Source organism: Carettochelys insculpta, chromosome 29 (assembly GCF_033958435.1).
Source record: "Carettochelys insculpta isolate YL-2023 chromosome 29, ASM3395843v1, whole genome shotgun sequence".
Taxonomy (NCBI): domain Eukaryota; kingdom Metazoa; phylum Chordata; order Testudines; family Carettochelyidae; genus Carettochelys; species Carettochelys insculpta.
The window spans coordinates 83,421-103,909 of record NC_134165.1 but is presented as its reverse complement, the minus strand read 5'-3'; the positions used below and the strand labels follow the sequence as shown (position 1 = coordinate 103,909).

At 43.0% G+C, this 20,489-nt stretch overlaps 1 protein-coding gene across 5 annotated transcripts in view; it reads left to right on the top strand.

The window, feature by feature from the left end:
• Positions 1-20,489, top strand: part of SLC27A1 (solute carrier family 27 member 1) — a 42,988-nt gene that overhangs the window by 11,240 nt on the left and 11,259 nt on the right. For 3 of the 5 annotated variants that reach the window (XM_074980155.1, XM_074980156.1, XM_074980154.1), the window contains exons 2-12: positions 869-1,036; positions 3,566-3,960; positions 5,430-5,591; positions 7,392-7,461; positions 7,546-7,637; positions 7,805-7,914; positions 10,563-10,772; positions 11,965-12,091; positions 12,363-12,500; positions 12,994-13,158; positions 14,704-14,850. In XM_074980155.1, coding sequence (XP_074836256.1) covers positions 870-1,036; positions 3,566-3,960; positions 5,430-5,591; positions 7,392-7,461; positions 7,546-7,637; positions 7,805-7,914; positions 10,563-10,772; positions 11,965-12,091; positions 12,363-12,500; positions 12,994-13,158; positions 14,704-14,850 — 1,783 coding nt within the window. In that variant the 5' untranslated portion in view covers position 869. The remainder of the gene's footprint in view (positions 1-868; positions 1,037-3,565; positions 3,961-5,429; positions 5,592-7,391; positions 7,462-7,545; positions 7,638-7,804; positions 7,915-10,562; positions 10,773-11,964; positions 12,092-12,362; positions 12,501-12,993; positions 13,159-14,703; positions 14,851-20,489) is intronic. The other 2 variants (XM_074980158.1, XM_074980157.1) reach the window with 2 other exon arrangements.

Here is a 20,489-nt window from a genome sequence, read left to right as displayed (position 1 = left end):
AACTCTGTCAACAGATTGCATCTACACACAACTTGCTCTGTCAACAGAGAACTGCCAGATTCTACTGCCCTGGGGTGCCAGAAAGCAGAACAGCAGCTCTGCAAGAGTACTGCCCAGCAACCTGAAGCCCTGTCTGTCGACCGAAGTATCTACACTGCACTTCTGTTGACAGTACTCTGCCAACAGATTGCTGTGCCTCAAATTTTTGAGGGGTAATACTGTTGAGGCAAACGCAGAGTTCTGTTGAGAATCTGTCAACAGAATGCTTTAAGTGTGTAGATGCTCCCTGAGTTATGTTGAAAGAAGGAACTCTAGTGTAGACACAGCCTTAGGTGGATGTGTTGCTGTTACTCCATCATCACAAGATGATAGGAACACCAATCCCTCCCAAATTTGTTGCATAATAGTCACCCATTTTTACCAAGTTTTAGACAAATAGCAAATGATTCGATGGATGATTTTTTGTTTTTTGGTCATTGAAATAAATATAATTGTATTCAAGTTTTGTATCAAAATGGCCTTTTTAGTTCAGAAAACTGCTATTTCAAAGCTGTTGTGGGTTATTTTGGCCGATGGCTAAATGACAGTTGGGGTTTGGGATGTCAGCCATCCAGAAAGAAATTGTGAATCTGAACACTTATTTCGTCCACAGATTTGTGAGAAATAACATAAGACTCATGTTCCCAGTTTCACTGACAGTCACTTAAGTCATTTGTAACTGAGAGCCCTGTGAACAAAGTGATGGCTCTGCGCTTGTGGTGAAAATGTTTGTTTCTAGGATGTGTCCCTGGACTTTTGTTTGTGGTCATTTACGGGGGATGGGCTGAGCCTGGCAGAGAATCTATTTTAAACTTCTTTCTCTGTCTAGAATGCACATGTTTGGGGTTTGCACTGCTTCTCTGAGCTCACTTGGGCTTATGCGGCTTCTTGGTGTGCCGTGGTCATGGAGTCTGGCAGCTACACTGGGTGTTTATGTTGGCAGTGGAGGATGGAGGTTTCTCCGTATCATCCTTAAGACTGCTCTGAGAGATCTCTTGTAAGTGTTGCTTTTTGAGTCTTCATCTTATTTTGTAATATGTTGTAATGTGACTTTTTTGTGTTTCTATAAAATTCCGTTTCACTATTAACAATAAGTCTGTTGTGTATATCTTGCATTGGCAGAACAGCAGGGGAATGAAGATACAGAGTGCTGGAAACATACCTATGAAGACTTAAATGATCCTGGACCTTAGCTGAAATCTGACCACCTTAGAAATCCTGAAATGTTTTGGAAAGGTGTTGAAACAAGAACTAAGACACGGACAGCGTAGTCACTCTTTATTGCTGGGGAAGAGCTCTCCTGGCAATATAAAGAAAAATTTCTCCCCAAATGAGCGGCAGTAGCTTTATCACTGGGAGCACACTTCCCAGTGATAAAGTGAAGTCTGTTACTGGTGCTTTTCAGAACCAAAACTTTAATTGATTTAGGGGCGTGTTTTTTCTTACTCTGGAATATCTAAAGTTTAGCACTGAAACTGGCAGTGTGGACACAGACTTAGGAATACAAATAAGTTGAATGCCTCAGAATGAGGACTTGAGCAAAGGGAATGTTCTGATTGTGAAATATAACTAAGTTTGCAAAACATTTGTTACATTCTGTGGAAGGTGTTACAGAATCAAAATATCTTGTTCCTGCTGAAGTTAAAGAGACAGTCAGTCAATATGATGTTTATACATTTTGAAAAATAACAACTGCTAATTTACACATTAGTCTCTATTTTCTACACTACATCCTAGGGAAGCCAAAGATTCTTTAATTTTTGTCCCACTTAGTTCTGTGCCTCTTGGGCTTCTGTGAGGAAGTGCCTTTGTCCTAAAGGATTTAGGGCTCTTGTGATCACCAGAAACTGCCTAGCTTTACTGTGGCTTTCAATGGACTTTGAAGGACTGTTTCCTCCTGATTGCACGGCAAGTGAGGAATAAAGGCAGAAAATAAATTGAGAAAATAAAGACCCTTCAGAATGCGAACAGGGTAGCTAACAAGTGAAAAGGCTCTTCTGTTCTGTTTCTGGCACAGCTCAGTGTAGGGTCACCATGAAAGGCCAGCTCAGTCTCACAAAATGCCTGCTGCCTGTTTCTAAAACATCCTCCTCCCTCATGCCATGGCTTTACTGACCAGGGTTCCTGCTGTTGACAGTCATGGAAGATGCAGGGCTTTTATAGTGCTGTTAAGAAATGAGTTTTCAGCTTTTTGGGGGCTTTTGCAAACTATTTCCTATTTGATGATAGAGGAGAATATAGCCAGCACCTTCCTGCCTTTTAGGGAAGTAGAACCCAGTGGATGTTCTCCTTTGTGTGTTGAGGCTATGATAGTATGTTTTTGCATATTTAAATCTGTGCCAATTGAGAAATTATAATAAGTATCGAAATTGAGAGAGATGATGAATCTTCAACAGAAACAAAACAATATAAGTGGGAAGAATCCAGAGGTACATTTTAGGAATTATAGAACATCGAGTCCAGTCCCCTGCCCTCACAGCAGGACCAAGCACCATCTAGACCATCCCCAATAGATGTCTATCTAACCTGCTCATAAATATCTCCAGTGATGGAGATTCCACAAATTCTTGCTTCATAACTTGCGTAATAGAAATGAGAGAAATCAGAAAAACCCACAAATGACTCCTTAAAGAACTGCATGTGGCTCCAGAGCCACAGGTTGCTGACCCCTGGCCTAAGCTAATAGCAATCAGACTGTCAACATAAAAGCTTTTTTCTCTCACCAGTAGAAGTTGCCTCAGAGGATAGCTGTGTTAGTCAGTAGTTTCACAAATAGTAAGCAGTAGTACCTTAATGGGGGGAGGGATAGCTCAGTGTTTTGCACATTGGCCTGCTAAACCCAGGCTTGTGAGTTCAGTCCTTGAGGACACTGTTTAGGGATTGGGGCAAACAGATGTCCAGGATGGTGCTTGGTTCTACCAAGAGGGCAGAGGACTGGACTAGATGACCTCCCATGGTCATTTCCAGCTCTAAGAGATGTGTATCTCCAATCTTTATTTTTATAAGACAAACAGATTTGTTAGGTCATGAGCTCTTGTGGGTAAGACCCACTTTTTCAGATTATCTGAAGAAGTGGTTCTTACCCATGAAAGAACATGACCTAATAAACGTGTTAGTCTTTAAGGTACTACTGGACAACAGAAGTTGGTCCAATAAAAGATATGCTTTCTCACCTTTTCCCTCTGATTTGAATCTATTTGCTTTCACTTTGAAGTGGCAGGGGAAGCCCTGGGGGCAGCAGAATCCCAGGAACTATAGGAACATGGCATTGCAGTGGGTCACATTTGGAAGTGCTGAATTATTAAGACAAGAAAGAATGTTAATTTAGCATTAAATGGTAGATTCTGAGGGAATTAATAGACTGGGGCTCTGAGCTATTCAGGGTAAGATTTCTCTGCCTGCCACTGGTGAGTGGGTGAAATTTTCATGCCTTATATGGGAGTGTTGACACGAGTCAAAATATATCTGCTTGTGTGTTAAACTATGTACTTTCTGCAGAAGTGTAACTTTCCTTTCCTTGCTGCAGTGGCCTTTCGGTGCTGTTACGAGTCAAGTATGAGTTGCGAGAGCATCAGCGTGCCAAAAACACTATCCCGAAGATTTTCCAGGATGTTGTCTGCAAGCACCCTCACAAAGTGGCTCTGATCTATGAGGCCAATGATGAGAAATGGACATTCCAGCAGCTGGATGAGTATTCCAATGCTGTGGCTAACTTCTTCTATGACCAGGGGTTCCGTCTAGGTGATGTCATTGCCATTTTCATGGAGAGCCGTCCAGAGTTTGTGGGCCTCTGGCTTGGGATGGCAAAAGTTGGTATTGAAGCCGCTCTAATTAACTTCAATTTGCGTCTGGATTCTCTGGTTTATTGTGTGACAACTTCAGGCGCAAAGGCTGTGATCTTTGGAGGAGAGCTGGCTGCAGGTAAGAAACCTGGTAGTTGGCACATATTAAAGACCAACTCATTAAGTCCTTACCTAGACCTGATTGAGGCAGGCTCTTGCTGAAATCAGTGGTAGTTCTGAGTAAGGAATTGGCAAGGCCCTTAGAGAGGTTCCTTTCCTCCCTCGTTTGGGTTTCAGCTGGAACAAAATGGGAGGATTGAGTCACTGCTGATCAGCCACTAAAGAGAGAGAAGTCTGTAATGTGGTTAGGAATAGTATTGTGGGACAAAGGGTGCAATTGCCCCAGGACTTGGTGATACAAAAGGGCCTGTGGCTGCTGGCCAACCCTGCTACTGCAGCTGTGGCAGTGGCTAGAGCCTTGGGTCCTTTGAATCATTGCCGGAGTGCTATGTGTCACACTCTGGCAGCACTGATGGCTGGGTGGCTACCAATACTACCTGTTCTCTTAACTTATTGTCTCCCTGATACTGATCATAAATGACAAATATTACTTGTGCTGTTAGGTCAGTATCTTTCTGATATTGAGTTGCTGAGGGCTGAGCTTATTAGTCAGATGTGGTCTCCTTGGAGCTGTGAAGAGGATTGAAAACTCTCAATTCCAGGAGCTTGACACCTGTGCACCGAGAGAAAAGGAAGGTTATTTGTTGTGTTAGGGGTATTCATTTCCTATCCTGTTGTGTTTTATTATCTATGGTTTATGTCACACTGTGTGTTTTCTATGTCAGTGATTCTCAAATTTCATGCCAAGGACTTCATGTGTGACTTCTGCAACTTTTGGGACCAGACTTTTTTTAATTTAAAAAAAAAAAACAACTCTAGTTGTCTGAAGAAGTGGGTTTTACCCACAAAACCTTATGACCTAATAAATCTGTTAGTTTCCAAGATGCTGCAGGACTGCTTGTTGTTTGTAATAACTATGTAACTGTTGTGGTATTAATAGTACATATTCTTTATATTGAAAAGATTTATTTTATTCACACGACCATGAATAGAGTGTCATTAGTATAATTTTAACAATCAAAAACTGTGGCCATTTTGAATTTGCAGTGGCTGCACATGCAGCCACAGCAAAAATTCATTTGAGAGCTACTGCTTTAAACAATGAATGTGTATGGACGTAGTGCATTATGCTGCTATTGATAAACTGTGGAACAAAGTTTAATTAATTCGCATATCTAATTTGGGTGACTGAACCGTTGGCCTTGAAATCCTTCTAGACTGCTGAGCTGCAGCTCATGTGACAAAAATGGATAGAAAGATAATTTTGCCTAAATTTGCAGTAAGAGTTCATGTTGGATCTAGGTCACTGAGATCATGGTAATTTGACGTTACTTGGATTGGTCACTTAGCATTGGCAATGTTGTTCTTGCAGCCCAGCGTGCTGTGCTTGTTGTAATAGAGGGTGTTGTGTATTGCTTAGAGCAGGGGGCTGGACTCGATGGCTTTTTTAGGTCTTTTCCAGCTCTATTGTTCTATGATTCTATGCAGCAATATCTGAAGTGAATGGAATGCTGGGCAAGAACATGGCAAAATTTTGCTCTGGAGACTTTAACCCAGACACTGTCCCTGTGGAGACGAAATACCTAGATCCTCTTCTGAGCACTACGTCAACATCTCCTCCAGATCAGCTTGCAGTGAAAGGGTTAGATGGTAAGTTTCTTAGTTAGTGTATTTTCCTATGATACATGTTGTAGAGGGAGAACTGGAACTCGAGGAGTCCTCCTTTTGGGACATGGTAATGAGTGAATGGGCAACTAAGCGAGCAGGAAAGGTGAGAGCAGTCATAAGTCAACTTTGAACCACTAGGTAGAGAAGAGAAGAGTCAAGGTAGGAGTGGTAACTGTAATATAGTCAGAGTGAATATCTGCCATTGGCTTCCTAAGGTTTGTCAAGTTAAGAAAATGGATACGTTTTACTAAGTGAGGGAAGGAGAGTGGTAGCACTACTTTCAACTTGAATCACTGTTCCTGGCCCTAGATCCAGAAGCCCTTATTTCCTAGCTTTAGATCTTGACAAAGGGACCTTCCATACCTTATCAAGTCTCTCCTGGTCTCTGCCTGTGGCACCCAACAGATTAATTTACGGATGACTGAAATGCTTGCATGTACGGCTCATGCAGGGTTAAATTTAATGGTCTGTAATATACAGGAGGTCAGAAGAGATGATCTGATGATCCTATCTAGTCTTAAACTTTATGAAACTATATCTAGTATTGTCTATAACTTTTTACACTCTAATGTCAAATTAGAACATAGGCACATAAGTTCAGAGTGTTCCCTGACTGCAGCTGCTGTCCAGATAACACATTAATTCAAGGATAGCAAGTATCTTTGCACACGTAAAACACTATACTGCAGAGTAATAGGTGACTGCTTGAAAGTGAGCTGTTAGTACTGTCAGGGATCAAGGAAGCATTCAGTGACAAGAGTTGGGTATTTCTGACCTTCAGGAGGCTTGGCCTTTATCATGCATCCAATCTTTTTAGGCACTCAACACTCCAATGAAGGAGTGGTTTGGACCCTTAATCCCTACTGGAGTCAGTAGAATTGCGTACATTGTGCATCTCTCTCGACTGGATCTCGTGAGAGGGGAAGGGGTTGCTGCAGCTGTGTGTGTCTAAGAGCACCAAAGAAACTAGAGGATCAGCCTGCTTGTATGTAGGGAAGGTGGAGGAGGATTTTCCTGTTCATAGAGTTTCCTTCAGTTTCTCCTAATTGGTCTGCTTTGCAGTTTGGTTTCATTGCTAATGAATTCAGCCATCTCTGTTGTATTTTACTTGTGGAGAAGAGAAGAGCTGGCTGGACAGTAGTGTTTCATGTTTACTAGAATAACAAATAGGTTATTAACACTTATGAGATGAGTAACACTGTTGGTGTTGTTGAGTGTATTCTTCCCATTTCAGTAATTACTGTAGGATCAGTAACTCCTGTTGCAGATAGAAATGTGATGTTTTGTAATGCCAGTTTGTTGGATTCTTCACAGAATCTCAGAAATCTTGGTTTGTGCTATTCTCTTCCTCCTCACTGTGCAGCTTGCCTCAGACACCCTGGCTGACATGACCTTTTCCTCTAAAATCATTTCCCCAGAAGTGTCTGAGTCAGGCAGCTGGCCTAATTCCAAGGCAATCTGGAGAAGGGAGAAGGAGCGTGAGTGCCCCTTGGGCCTTGAATTTTTCATTTAACAATTGGACCTGAGGCTGCCTTTCACCCTCTGTTTTTGGGGGTGGAGTTCATTAGCCACACACATTTTCTCTGCTAGGGCTGTAATCTGGGTTCTGTGCCAACCTTTCCAGTTTACCTTGTCCGGCACCAGCACTAGATCAAAGAAGTCACATATGTGATCAGCACATCACTGATGGGAGCAAAGATAAAACCTAACCCTACACAAAAAAAGACATTAAACAGCTGAAGTGAATCTGTCATCAGTCTGGTTCGTGTTTCTGTTCTCCAGATCGGCTCTTCTATATATACACATCTGGCACGACAGGAATGCCAAAGGCTGCCATTGTGGTACACAGCAGGTGAGGGGTTGAAGTTCAACTTAATTCAATGATACTCAGTGCTTTGTTCATTCCCATTTCTAAACAACCTTTATATTTCTGCAGGTACTACCGCATAGCTGCTTTTGGGTACTATGCCTACAGAATGCACCCTGAGGACATCCTCTACAACTGTCTGCCACTCTATCACTCAGCAGGTATGCTTCCTCCTTAGAAATCAAAGGTTTGCAGCATTGCTGCCTAACCTAATGCACAGATTTCTTTTGGTGCTGTTGAGAGCTGTGAAGGATCGTTGTAAATGAATTTATCCAAAGTGATTGAAGCCAGAGCCAATGATGGTCTCCTCCTCCTCATTGTCTTCCAGGTAACATCATGGGAGTTGGACAGTGTCTAATCTATGGCCTCACTGTGGTGATCAGGAAGAAGTTCTCAGCTAGTCACTTTTGGGATGATTGTATAAAATACAAATGCACAGTAAGCAGTGTCTGAATTCTGCCATATCTCTGCAGCCTGGTGTATATGGGAGCAATTTAATTTGGGCAGTGGAATTATTTCTAGCTTCAGCAGGGAATCTCCAGCTATCAGCTCTGATTTTTCCTGCCATCTACTTCAAGCGTTCAACAGCAACTACTCTCACTTCTCCAGCTAGCATTAAACCTTCACTTCCACCATCACCCATGAGATATTAGATTGTGCGCTTTCCACTGACAGATCAGTGTTGCTTCCAGGTCTCGAGGACTACAAGAGACAAAGATGAGAAGTGGAATCTGGGTTTCCCACCTGATGATACAGGGCATGCTTACTAACCTACTCGACTGACAGCAGCAAGTCTAACATCTTTAGCCAGTTCACGCCTAAATGAGCAAAAGAGGAAATATGGTGCATAGAGATGAAATGGTAAATTGTGCCTTGCACTTCACAATTCCAATGAGCTTACCACTGTGGTTTTATCTATAGTCTTGTTAAAAATACAAAACATTGAATTCTGAGATTCCTAACTTCCATATAGATATATAACCCAGGGGCACTGAGATGATAGTGAAGTTTGCCAGATGACTTTTTGTTCTTGTGGCAGAGGCTCGTGGCTTTAGCCCAAAGATCCCAGGTTCAATCCTGCTTGCTGGTGATCTATGTCTGTTGGCATTACAGATGTAAAATATGAGCACCCCAGGAGTCCCTTCCAGTCCTAACACCTCTGACTCTTGCAATAATGCAGTTATTTATACACACATGTAGTGACTTCAAGCGTTCTTTGGAGATAGACAATCAGAGAATAGGTTGCTGGCACATGAAGAGGAGGAGTCATCTCGAATTTCTCAGCTCTTAGAGAGCTTTGGGTGTTGTGTGGAAGCTTAAGAGGAGAAAAATCCTGACTTTAAAAACATGATATTTCTCTCCCTTCCAATAGTGGGTAATCTGCTGCAGGAGGATCTTCTGCTTGTTATGTAGAATGACAGGCACAATATAGGGAGGATTGGGCAGATCGCAAGCCTTTTTTTTTTCCTCCTCCTCCATTGGCGTTGCTGTTATGTGTCTTAAACTGGAGTTGAAATTTCTGTGTATATTGCCCACAGCTCCAGATGCTTGTTCTGAACTATTTTAACTGCAGACTGGCTCCAAAAGGCAGCATTCGCATGAGCACCTGCTCTTAAATGGACCTTATGAATAGGAGCAGCCCATTTTTGGATAGGGCATGAGCTTTGCTGGAGTTCAGGATAACAACTCAAGGGGTGAGCAGAGCAGGTTCCTTCAGGGGTGAGGGGAGAGCTTTATCTGAGACCCTCAGATGCAGATTATGGCTAGAGGAAGCAGAACAGGAGTTTCTGGGATGGGGCCAGCCAGAGCTGCTCAGCTAGCAGCTGAAAGGTAGTCACATCCATACAGGGTCTTTGGAATTGGTCACCAATTATGTCAGCACACTTCACTTTATTTGAATGTTTGGTATTATTTCCTCTCTGCTGATTGGTTGTTGCCACTTCTCTACCTTCCCTCCCTATCACACACTGGCTACGTCTACACGTGCACGCTACATCGAAATAGCTTATTTCGATGTAGCGACATCGAAATAGTCTATTTCGATGAATAACGTCTACACGTCCTCCAGGGCTGGCAACGTCGACGTTCAACTTCGACGTTGGGCAGCACCACATCGAAATAGGCGCTGCGAGGGAACGTCTACACACCAAAGTAGCACACATCGAAATAAGGGTGCCAGGAACAGCTGCAGACAGGGTCACAGGGCGGACTCAACAGCAAGCTGCTCCCTTAAAGGGCCCCTCCCAGACACAGTTGCACTAAACAACACAAGATCCACAGAGCCGACAACTGGTTCCAGACCCTGTGCATGCAGCATGGATCCCCAGCTGCAGCAGCAGCAGCCAGAAGCCCTGGGCTAAGGGCTGCTGCCCACGGTGACCATAGAGCCCCGCAGGGGCTGGAGAGAGAGCATCTCTCAACCCCTCAGCTGATGGCCGCCATGGCGGACCCCGCTATTTCGATGTTGCGGGACGTGGATTGTCTACACGTGCCCTACTTCGACGTTCAACTTTGAAGTAGGGTGCTATTCCCATCCCCTCATGGGGTTAGCGACTTCGATGTCTCTCCGCCTAACGTCGATTTCAACTTCGAAATAGCGCCCAACATGTGTAGCCGTGACGGGCGCTATTTTGAAGTTGGCGCCACTACTTCGAAGTAGTGTGCATGTGTAGACGCGGCCACTAATCTCCCTGTATTCCATTTTGGTATGGCCTTAGTTATATTAACTCCTTTCCTTGCTCTGCACCTTCACCTATCATAAATATTAAGGAAATGATACTACCACTGTGCCTCCATCTCCTTTGTTATTTTGTTTGTGTGTGGTACGCTGTCCTTACCCCTTGTTGTCATCTTCCGCTTGCTTAGAGTGTAAGCACCTTGGAGCAGTGATTGGTAATTTATATTTGTCTAGTAGCCAGCAGAGGGAAACTCCAGATGTCATTAAGGCTTCTGGGCATTACTATAAATTCAGTTGTGGAGGTACATGGTTTATGGGTTTACTTTTCTACATCCATATGTTTCAGCTATTCACAGGGCCTCATAAAGGCCACCTGGAGACTGATCTGTATTGGTATTTACTACTTCAGATTATTCAGTATATTGGGGAGATCTGTCGGTATCTTCTGAACCAGCCAGTACGGGAGGCAGAAGCACAACATCATGTGCGCCTAGCAGTAGGAAATGGATTGAGACCCACCATTTGGGAAGACTTTACCAGACGTTTCCGAATTAAACAGATTGGGGAGTTCTATGGAGCCACAGAATGTAATTGCAGCATTGCTAACTTGGATGGAAAGGTATGCAGCAGGTGACTACAGTGTAAGGGGGACAATACATAATAAGAAGTAAAGAGTATAAAGAGAGAGACCCTATTTCCCATTTTCATGGATGCTCTGCATGGTGTCTTTTGGGATCCTATCAGTGAGCTTCAGGGAGTTAAATCATAGAATCATACAACTTCAAGGGACCTCAAGAGGTCATCAGGTCCAGGCCCTGCACTCTTAGCAGAACTAAGCACCCTGGATGGTCCTTAACAGATGCTTGTCTGACTTGCTCTTAAAAATTTCCAGTGACAGAGATTCCACAGTCTCCCTAGGCATTTTATTTCAGTGGTCAAGGTCCAACTTCCTTTGCTGCAATTTAAGCCCATTGCTTCTTGTTATTTCATCAGAGGTTAAGGAGAATAATTTTTCTCCCTTCTCCTTGTAACAATCTTTTAGGTACTTGAAAAGTATTATTATGTCCCATCTCTAGTCTTTTCCAGAATAAACAAAGCCATTTTTTTCAATCTTTCCTCATAGGTCATGTTTTCTAGACATTTAATCATTTTTGCTGCTGTTTGTTCTCTGTACTGTTTCCAATTTGTCCACCTCTTTCCTGAAATGTGGCACACAGAACTGGACATGATACTCGTTTAGGTCTAGTCAATGCAGAGTAGAGCAGAAGAATTACCTCTCATTTCTTGCTTACAATACTCCTGTTAAGACATCTCAGAATTATGTTTTCCTTTTTTGCGACAGTGTCAGCTGTTGTCTCAAAGTTAGCATGTGGTTAAGTGGGTCTGTCCCACGAAAGCTCACCTAATAAACTATTTTGCTAGTCTTTAAAGTGCTACTTGACTGCTTTTTGTTGTGATTGTTGTTGTGTGTAGTATCAGAGGTGTGGCCACGTTAGTCTGCATTCTCAAAAACAATAAGAAGTCCTGTGGCATTTTATGGACGAACAGATTTTTAGGAGCATAAGCTTTAGTGGGCAAAGACCCACTTTGTCAGATGCATTTTTTTTGTGTGTGTGTCACTTTTACAGGACAAAATTGTCATGTTGGTGGTTGGGGATGATTTCGTTTTTAATAGGGAATGATTAGAAAATTCCTACACCTTTTTAGGAGAAGGTAGATGGCCAGATATAACAAGGAACATGCAACTTGAAGACTGAGTGCTTCATATTAGCCCTTCAGTTCCTCATGTTTCTTGGCCCATCTCTTAATAGGTTGGAGCTTGTGGTTTCAACAGCCGGATTTTGCCCAGTGTTTATCCCATTTGCTTGGTGAAGGTAAATGAAGACACTATGGAGCTGATCCGTGACTCCAGTGGGCTCTGTATTCCCTGCAGTCCAGGTAAATGTAATTGTGTGGATCAAGTGTTCCATGTTTCACAGTTATACAAGAATACCAAGTGGGGCACTAGCTGGCTCAAGAAGCTAGTGATGGAGTGTGAAGCATTTTACTTCCAGGTCTCTGTTTCAGAAGTAGTCCAGCTCAACAAAATACATCATACGGGAATATGGTAACCTGCATTAAGTGCATCTGTGTTGCAAAAACTGTCAGCATAGTGGTCAACCTTGTTAGCAGTTGTGCTCTCATATTGCCTTGTCTTTTTTTTTTCTAGGGGAGCCAGGCCTTCTTGTGGGTAGAATAAACCAGCAGGACCCCTTGCGTAGGTTTGATGGCTATGTCAGTGAGGGTGCCACCAATAAGAAGATAGCATGCAACGTGTTCCAAAAAGGAGACCAGGCTTACCTTTCAGGTACTGCTGGAACTCATGGTGGCATCACCAGTGACTGATACAAATATGTTTCAGTCCCTGGGCTGGGGATGTGGCTCTTAGAGCTCCCAGGATTTAATCAACTCTTTGTAAAGGATGATAAGAAATCTTTAATTAGGGTTTTATTCTTTTGCTAACCGTGCAGTGTTCTAGATCCGTGTGGAACCTATACGCGATAAGCAGGAAACCGAGAGGGATGGACTCACTCTACCTCACCCCTTTACTGTTTTAGCTTTTATCTCTTGTTTCTTTCCCTTCTATTCCAGCTGCAAATCCCGTGGGCACTGGGGAAATGACCGCTGATTTAGCTCTACCTTTAGTGCTCCACTCCACTGATAAGGGTAGATTGGAATATTCTTCTCTTTAGCTGCCTGTGCTGGCCCTAGGTGGCATATTCAGGGGCTGAGATGTAGGGTCTAGTGCTGCTGAACCAAATACTGAGATTGTGTGTGTTTGTGGCTTCTCTACCCTGCAGGAGATGTGTTAGTGATGGATGAACTTGGTTACATGTATTTCAAAGATCGTAGTGGGGACACATTCCGGTGGCGAGGGGAGAATGTATCCACCACAGAAGTAGAAGGAATCCTGAGTCACATCCTCAGTCAAACAGATGTTGCAGTATATGGAGTGGAGGTACCAGGTAATTGGAGACCCATCACTCTTAAGTTTAAGGGGGACGCATGTGAAGCAGATACACAAATTTGTATCTTATTCCCCAGAACAATTTGTAATTGACCATCTCTGCTGGACTAGGGTGCCCCAAAACAGGGGTGTATGGGGGAATGATGATGGGATAGATGGGACAACGGAAGGGTCTGGATTTGTCCTGCACTAATCTGGAGCAGTGAAATTAAATCCCGAGAGATAATTCACTAAGGAGTACTTATAAATTGTGCTGCTCTTTGTGAGATCCATACACAAGGGGAAAGATGTGACCATTAGTGGTTGAAATCAACTAAGAAGCAATCTTTCTGGGTGCCCAGAGAGCTCTGACCATATAATCCAGCTCAGTGCTGGAGCATTTAGTATATGCTTTCCATCTTGGTTTATAATGACTTGTTCTTAAAAAGAAAGAACTTGTTTAAGGAGGAGACTCAAGTGTTTGATATCTCAGCCTATTTATAGTTTACCCAGCAGAAACTCTTGGTGAAAGTAATGGAGATACACCTATCTCACAGAACTGGAAGGGACCTTGAGAGATCATTGAGTCCAGTCCCCTGCACTCAGGGCAGGCCCTATCACCATCTGTTTGCCCCAGATCCCTAAATGGCCCCTTCAGGGTTGTGAGTTTATTCCTTGTGTTTAGCTGGCTAATGCTCAAACCACTGAGCTATCCCTCCCTCACCAGGGATTCAGGATTCAATGGAGACTCATGTTTGAGTCTACATAGGAACATGCATCTTCGTATAATCCTAGGGTAGTGAGGATGGGATTGGATTGATCCCAGTCACTGGGCTTTCTCTGGGAGCTGCCACTTCTATGCAGGGAGACCTGTCTGCTGTCCTTCCCAGTAGTTCTCAGTCATAAAGATGTCTTGTATTGGGAATTGATACAGAGCAAAATGAGCTTTTATAAAACATAAACAAATGGCTCTTAAATTCACTGGGCACAAATAGTGGGTCCGGAAACAAGCTACACAGGGGAGAAGTCCCTTTATGAAAAAGGAAAATATTTCAAGCAAGTATCTAGTCAGAAAAGTTCCCACTAAATGGCTGTTTAGTCTCTGATTTTATCGCAAACTGAGTCTGGATGAGGGAAGGTTGATGGTAGAAATTCTCCTGTCAATCTCCCTTACTCCTTGCATCTGAGGAGGAGTACAGGGGTTGACAACAACCTGAGGTCGATTTTGCACGTCCACACTAAATGTGCAAAATTGAACCCCAGAAGATTAACCATGAGTGGGTCGATCTTCCGGGGTAGTAAAGACGTAGCCAAATGAGGACATTGTGACATTATCTTTGACAGAGGAGGAGCTGCTAGTGGTTTCCTTCAGGGTCTGTTAGAATTAGAAGTATCCTACCAGAGTGGCTAAAGATGATGCCTCTGCAGTGCTGCCCTCACTTGCAGCTGGAGGGAGCAAAGGCTGAGGTGCTGGGAAGTATCTGTATTTACACTGTGTCCACTGTCTGCATCCAGCACCATTTTCTCTGTCCTGTACACTCCGAGTTCTGTTGTTTTATTTCAGGGGTGGAAGGGAAAGCTGGAATGGCATCAATAGCTGATCCAAAAGCTAAACTGAGTCCTAATGCTATGTATCAGGAGCTACAAAAGGTGCTGCCTCCATATGCACGGCCTGTCTTTCTTCGTCTCCTGCCTCAAGTTGACACTACAGGTACTGATAGGTCACTTGCAAGTTCTTTTATTGTGAGTAATGCATGCCCCCCAGTAGCCTTCAGATCTTAGAGCTCAACTCAGACCTAGAATGTATCAAAGTTAGCTCTTGCTTAACTGTGCTGCTGTTACCTGAAAAAAATTCTCTGTCTACGTACAGTTTATGGGCACCCGCCCTTGCCCGTTCCTGGGGTTCAGGCATAATCATCTCAATATAGGCTACCTACCCGTTCCATGGGATCAGGTATAATCTTACACTCAGCAGGTTTGTGGGGTCTTTTGCCAGTGAAAGGGCCTTATACAGTAATATTCTATTTAACTATTCATTATCAAGCACCAAAAACAGAACGCACATGTTAAGCATACAATGCTTACCACCTCCCATTCAGAAAAATGAACTTTTTTTGATGGCCGGTCAGGATCAGGTCCACCTAGTGGAATCCTGTTTCTGCATGGTGTCATTGGCAGAGTGTTGAGGTCTGGAAGCTCTGATCATGGAGCTGTGTCCTGGAGTTGGTTCCCAAAGAACTTTTGTTTGGATGCCAGTTTATGTACTGAAACTTGAGTCCTGTTTACTGTAGCCAATTATTTTATTAAAATTTTACTAATCACTGCTAAGCATATTGTAATGTAATTCTCTAACCAGTTACATCCCACCACCTTAATTGATTTGCACGTAGCAAAATTAATTATACAGCAGTCAAAAGTAATTAAAGAGCCTGACATAGGTCATACAGACAAACGATAGGGAAGTGGGGGTCAGAATAATAGAACAACAAAGAAATGAGGATTTTACAACCCCAGTTATTGATAAGTAGTTTCTTTTGAGACAGAACGCTATTAAAATAAATTTTCTTTGAGCAGCTAAGATCTGTTTCTTTATCTGGTGATACTGGGTGCCATTAGGACAGGGTCTCCTCCTTAACAGCCTGCTAGTACATTGTTTTAGATGAAATGTGAGGTTGTGACTTACTGCTCCTCAGCTAATGACTGCTGCTCTTGCAGTCTGGCTGCAGATGAAGGCCTTAGGGTTTAGTCATTGCAATATGGCTACAGAAAAAAGCTTTATCCTTATACTGTGTAGCAGTAAGAACCCTGTGCTTAGTCAGCTGGTTCTGTTTTGAGTTAATTGGCTCTTGCCATGTGTTTGTCTTTCTTCCATGGATTACTTGTGATTCTGCTGGATTTTGCACATAAACTTTGTATGTGAAATAATAGATGTAGCTGAGTTTTATACAGGAGACTATCTGGACCAAGGCCATTATCTCAAGAGACCTTTGCAGACGGAAAAATAATTTCGTACTTTCTAATAGTTGTTCTGAGTTCTGTGCTGTGCTGTAGACTAGATGTATGTATGGGTTGGTGACAGCCTTTTGTCAACAGTATTGTGCTTGGAATATAAATGTAACTATTAAACAATCTATCGGGTGCTTGTAATCTGTTGAAAGAATTTAAACATACACAGGGGCTTTCACAATCCACTCGCTTCGTGATGCTCAGACTCTGTGGCTCTTGAATGTGTCTCCTGCAACTCTATGCAATATGTGTGATAATCTCCAAAAGTTGGAGAACCAAGCTTCAGCCCTATAGGGCATGCCTGAGAGGGCTCAAGGCTTCTGCCTTGTGCCTGCTGAAACTCCAAGCCCCAGCAGGTGACTCCAGCAGAGCAGAAATCCCAAGACTCCACCCTGCCCCATTATGGTAGGTGAAGAATGGAATGAAGTCTTGGTGGATTCTGTGAGCCACACGTTAACAGTAAAAGAGCCACACGAGGCCCCCAAGCTGCGTTTTGGCCAGCCCAAATAGATACACCAAACATTTCCCGTCATAGTGTTTAAAGCTGAAACAATGACTTTATCCCACTGTTTCTTATGCTATACTCCTCAGAACACTGGTGTTCTGTGAACAGTAGTGTTGGAACATCCGCTGCGGGGTATACAAGGACCTTGGTTTTAGGATAGATGTCCCAGTTCTCGAAGACCCTTTGTCTCAGGTAGGCAAAAGCAGTGCTTGCACGGCTCAGATGATGCTGAATTTCCGCATCAGTGTTGACTAGCGGAAAGATGATTTCCAAGGAATGGAAAGTGATCCACATTTTTCAGCAGCTCTCCATTGACTTCCATGGAAGGTACGTGAGATTGTCCCATTGGCGAGGGCTAGTAAAGCACCTTGGTGTTTTTGATGTTCAGTCAGAGGCCCAGATTCTCATATGCATCAATGGAGGCAATTAAGATGGTTTGAAGAGCTGTGGGAGAAAGAGAGCAGCAACCATGTTGTCATCTGCCTACTGGAGCTCAGTGATTGAGGTCGTAGAGGTCTTGCTTTTAGCCTTCAGTCTCCTGAGATTGAAAAGCTTCCTGTTCATTCTATAGAAGACCTTCACGCCATCTGGAAGCTTGCCATCAATGAGGTGAAGGGTCATGGTGGTGATGATACAGACCAGTGATGGGGCAAGGACACAGCCTTGTTTGACTCCTGTTTTGACCTCAAAGAGATCACTTTAGGATCTGTTGTCGCTCAGTACTGTGTCAGTCATGTTGTCATGAAGAAACCTCAAGATGACAGCACAGTAGGGTTGACTAACATTGTGCTAGCCTCCCTTTGCCTCTAATCTTCTCCTATCTGTACGGCAGTGTAACAACTAGCAAAAACATGCAGTGCATGCGCTGTGCTGGCATAGCAGCTATGCCATCAGCTGCTTGATGTCCACCAATGCACGTGTATGGCGTGTGATGATAAAGAGTAAACAGAATAAGTTACACTTCTTTTTTAAAAAGCCAGAAGTGAGTGAAAATACTAGTGCTGAGGAGCTAGTACCATCAGTGAGTGTAGTAAATTTTCATCGGTGCAGCGCATAAAAAATATTATTGTTTGGTGTTCCATGGTCTCAAAAAGTTTAAAAAACACTGCTTTACACTACTGTGGCTGTTTTGGGTAATGTTGATCATTGACTTGGCTCCTGAACCTCTGAGGTTTTGAGTGTCATTGCCCTATTTACTTCATCTTACACAGATTATTTAATGCCTGATGATTTGCCCTCATTTGTACTGGAGATTTTGCAAACATTAATACTTTCTCCTATTGTGACTCACTGCCAGATCAGCTGATTAAACAGCTTTAGAGGTAGCTACTGTCTCTTTTCCAGGAGGATTCTGTTTTACTCTTTTGGAAAAGTAGAAACAAGAAATTACATAGCTCACATATAATAAATTTCAGTCAACTCTAACTGGCAGAAATGACAGACCAGTATGACACAAGATCTATAATTGAGACTATGAAATAACTACAACCTGAATAAGAGCCTTTATTAAGTATTTATTAGAAGGCGCTTAAACTTTCAAACTGAAATTTGAATGACAGATATTTCACCATTGTGCAGCAACTACTAGCAACATCAAAAGCCAGAAAGGCTGGATGGATTTTCAGTGTGACAGCTAATTAAAGCGTCAGAGTTCCCATCTCCACTTTTTCCACATAACATAACCTCTAAAGCAGCAAATTGGTTTAACTGAGCCACTGAACTCCACTGTAACATTACCAGTTGGATTCAGTGCTACAGACAGCACTGAATATTAGAAATCTAAATATTGTATTATTTGAATACCTGCAATATATTGCACATTTCACCTTGAAATCTTTATGTGAACATGAACGATGTCTCAGAATGTCCCTATAATGAAGGTTTGGGCTACAGAAGTGGTCCCCAAACTCTTTTGTCCGTGCCTTGCACCTTTAACTATTCTTTCCTCACTTCCCCACACCCGGGGACCCACAGTTGGGGCTAAAGGCTGGGCCTTGGCACTGGGCCTCGGCCTGGGGCCAGAGCCAGAGGTCCATGGCTGGGAGCTTGGGGCCAGGCATGCAGCCATAGGTCCATAGCTGTGGCTAGACCTGCAGATAGAGCTGGGGACGAGTCCAGAGTGGAGCTTGGTGACACTTTCTGGCTGGTATAGGCTCTTCCATACCATCCCCCAACATTCTTTCTTAGTCCCCATCCCCACCCCAAGGGGCATACCCCAGTGCTGGGGACCATTGGCTTAGGTCAGGGATGCAACTGAAATTACAGGGGTCCTGTACACTCAGAAATTAGTAGAGAAAGAAACAAAACTTGTGGATTTATCTTTTGTACTGATCCCAAGGCATCTAGGGCCTGATTTATCCCATCTCATACCAGCCAGAAGAGTTACTTCTGATGTGTGTTGGTGAAAAGTATCTGGCTTTTAGATTTAACACCCCAATGGATTGTTTTAAATTGATTTAAATCACAACTTAGATCACCATTTTTTTTAAAATTGATTTAAATCACGTTACCAAAAGCTAAGTCAGACTGTGCTTAGTGTGCACTTAATTTTTGGAGTAAGCCCCATTGAACTCACTGGCACGTATGGCTTGTTTTCTTTTCTTTTTTTAAAAAAAAAGAGTATAGAATGCTGTTTACTTGGAAAAGCTGAGTTATGATGAAGTAAAATAGGGATAAACTTGTAGCACTACTGTTATGGTCTATGTCCACAATATTCCAAAATAAGAGGCATGTATGTATTATGTATTGTGTATATATTATGTAAAAGAAAATTACAACTAACGCATATACTGTCACTTGGAACGTGGAACATCTGAACACCGTGGGCAACTGGAATGTTAAGAGATGCTGAGGTGATGTACTTGGACGGGCAGAGATGTGTTGGATGACAATGGGGAGAGATGTGTGGTTGCAAAGTCATTTGGTCAGGGAACGAAACAAAGCATGAGGCAGGAGTCAGTTACCTTCTTACCAAAAGAGCTAGAGGAGGATTGAAAGGATACAAACTGGTGAGTGCAAGAATGGTGGTAGCAAGATTTGAAGCGAAACCAGTGAACATCTTGGTCGTTCAAGTGTATGAACCCACGTTGGACAACATGGAAGATGACACTGAGCTGTTCTGTAAAGACCTGACAAAGACGCTGGATGAGATACCAAAGAGAGATGTGTTGAACATCAGAGGAGATTGGAACATGAAAGTTGGAACAGATAACAAAGGTTGGGAGAGAGTCATGGGAAGGTTTGGATACAGAGAAAGAAACAAACAAGGCAAGAAACTACTAGAGTTTGCTACGGAGCATGAGATGGTGATCTGCAACACGAGATTCCAACAAAAGGACTGTAGGAAGTAGACATGGCAATTGAATGATGGGAAGTCCAAGAATATAGTAGGTATGATCTTGATAAGAAGAAGATGGGTAACATCAATACAGCAGTGCCAAACTTTCCAAGGAGTAGATATAGACTCTGACCACAGTCTAGTGGTTGCAAACATCAAGATGAAACTCAACAGAAAGTATAAGACATAGTTTAAAAGAAGAGACATGGGAAGGCTAGGCAAGGAAGAAACAGGGAATGCATACAGAGTAGCACTCAAAGAGAAGATTAGGAATGCGGGCACAGAGAAAGACCTAGATAAGAGAGTCGAAGGGATAGCCACAGCGAAAGAAGAGGCAATTGAGCAGACTGTTCCAGAAGAAGAGAAGATCCATAAGAAGTGGATTGCGCAGGAGATGCTGAAGTTGGTCCAAGAAAAGAAAGCCTTGAAGATCAGAAGGGATGTTTACGAGAGGGCGGAACAGCAATATAGAGTGAAATGAGAGGAGGTAAGGAGAGTGGCT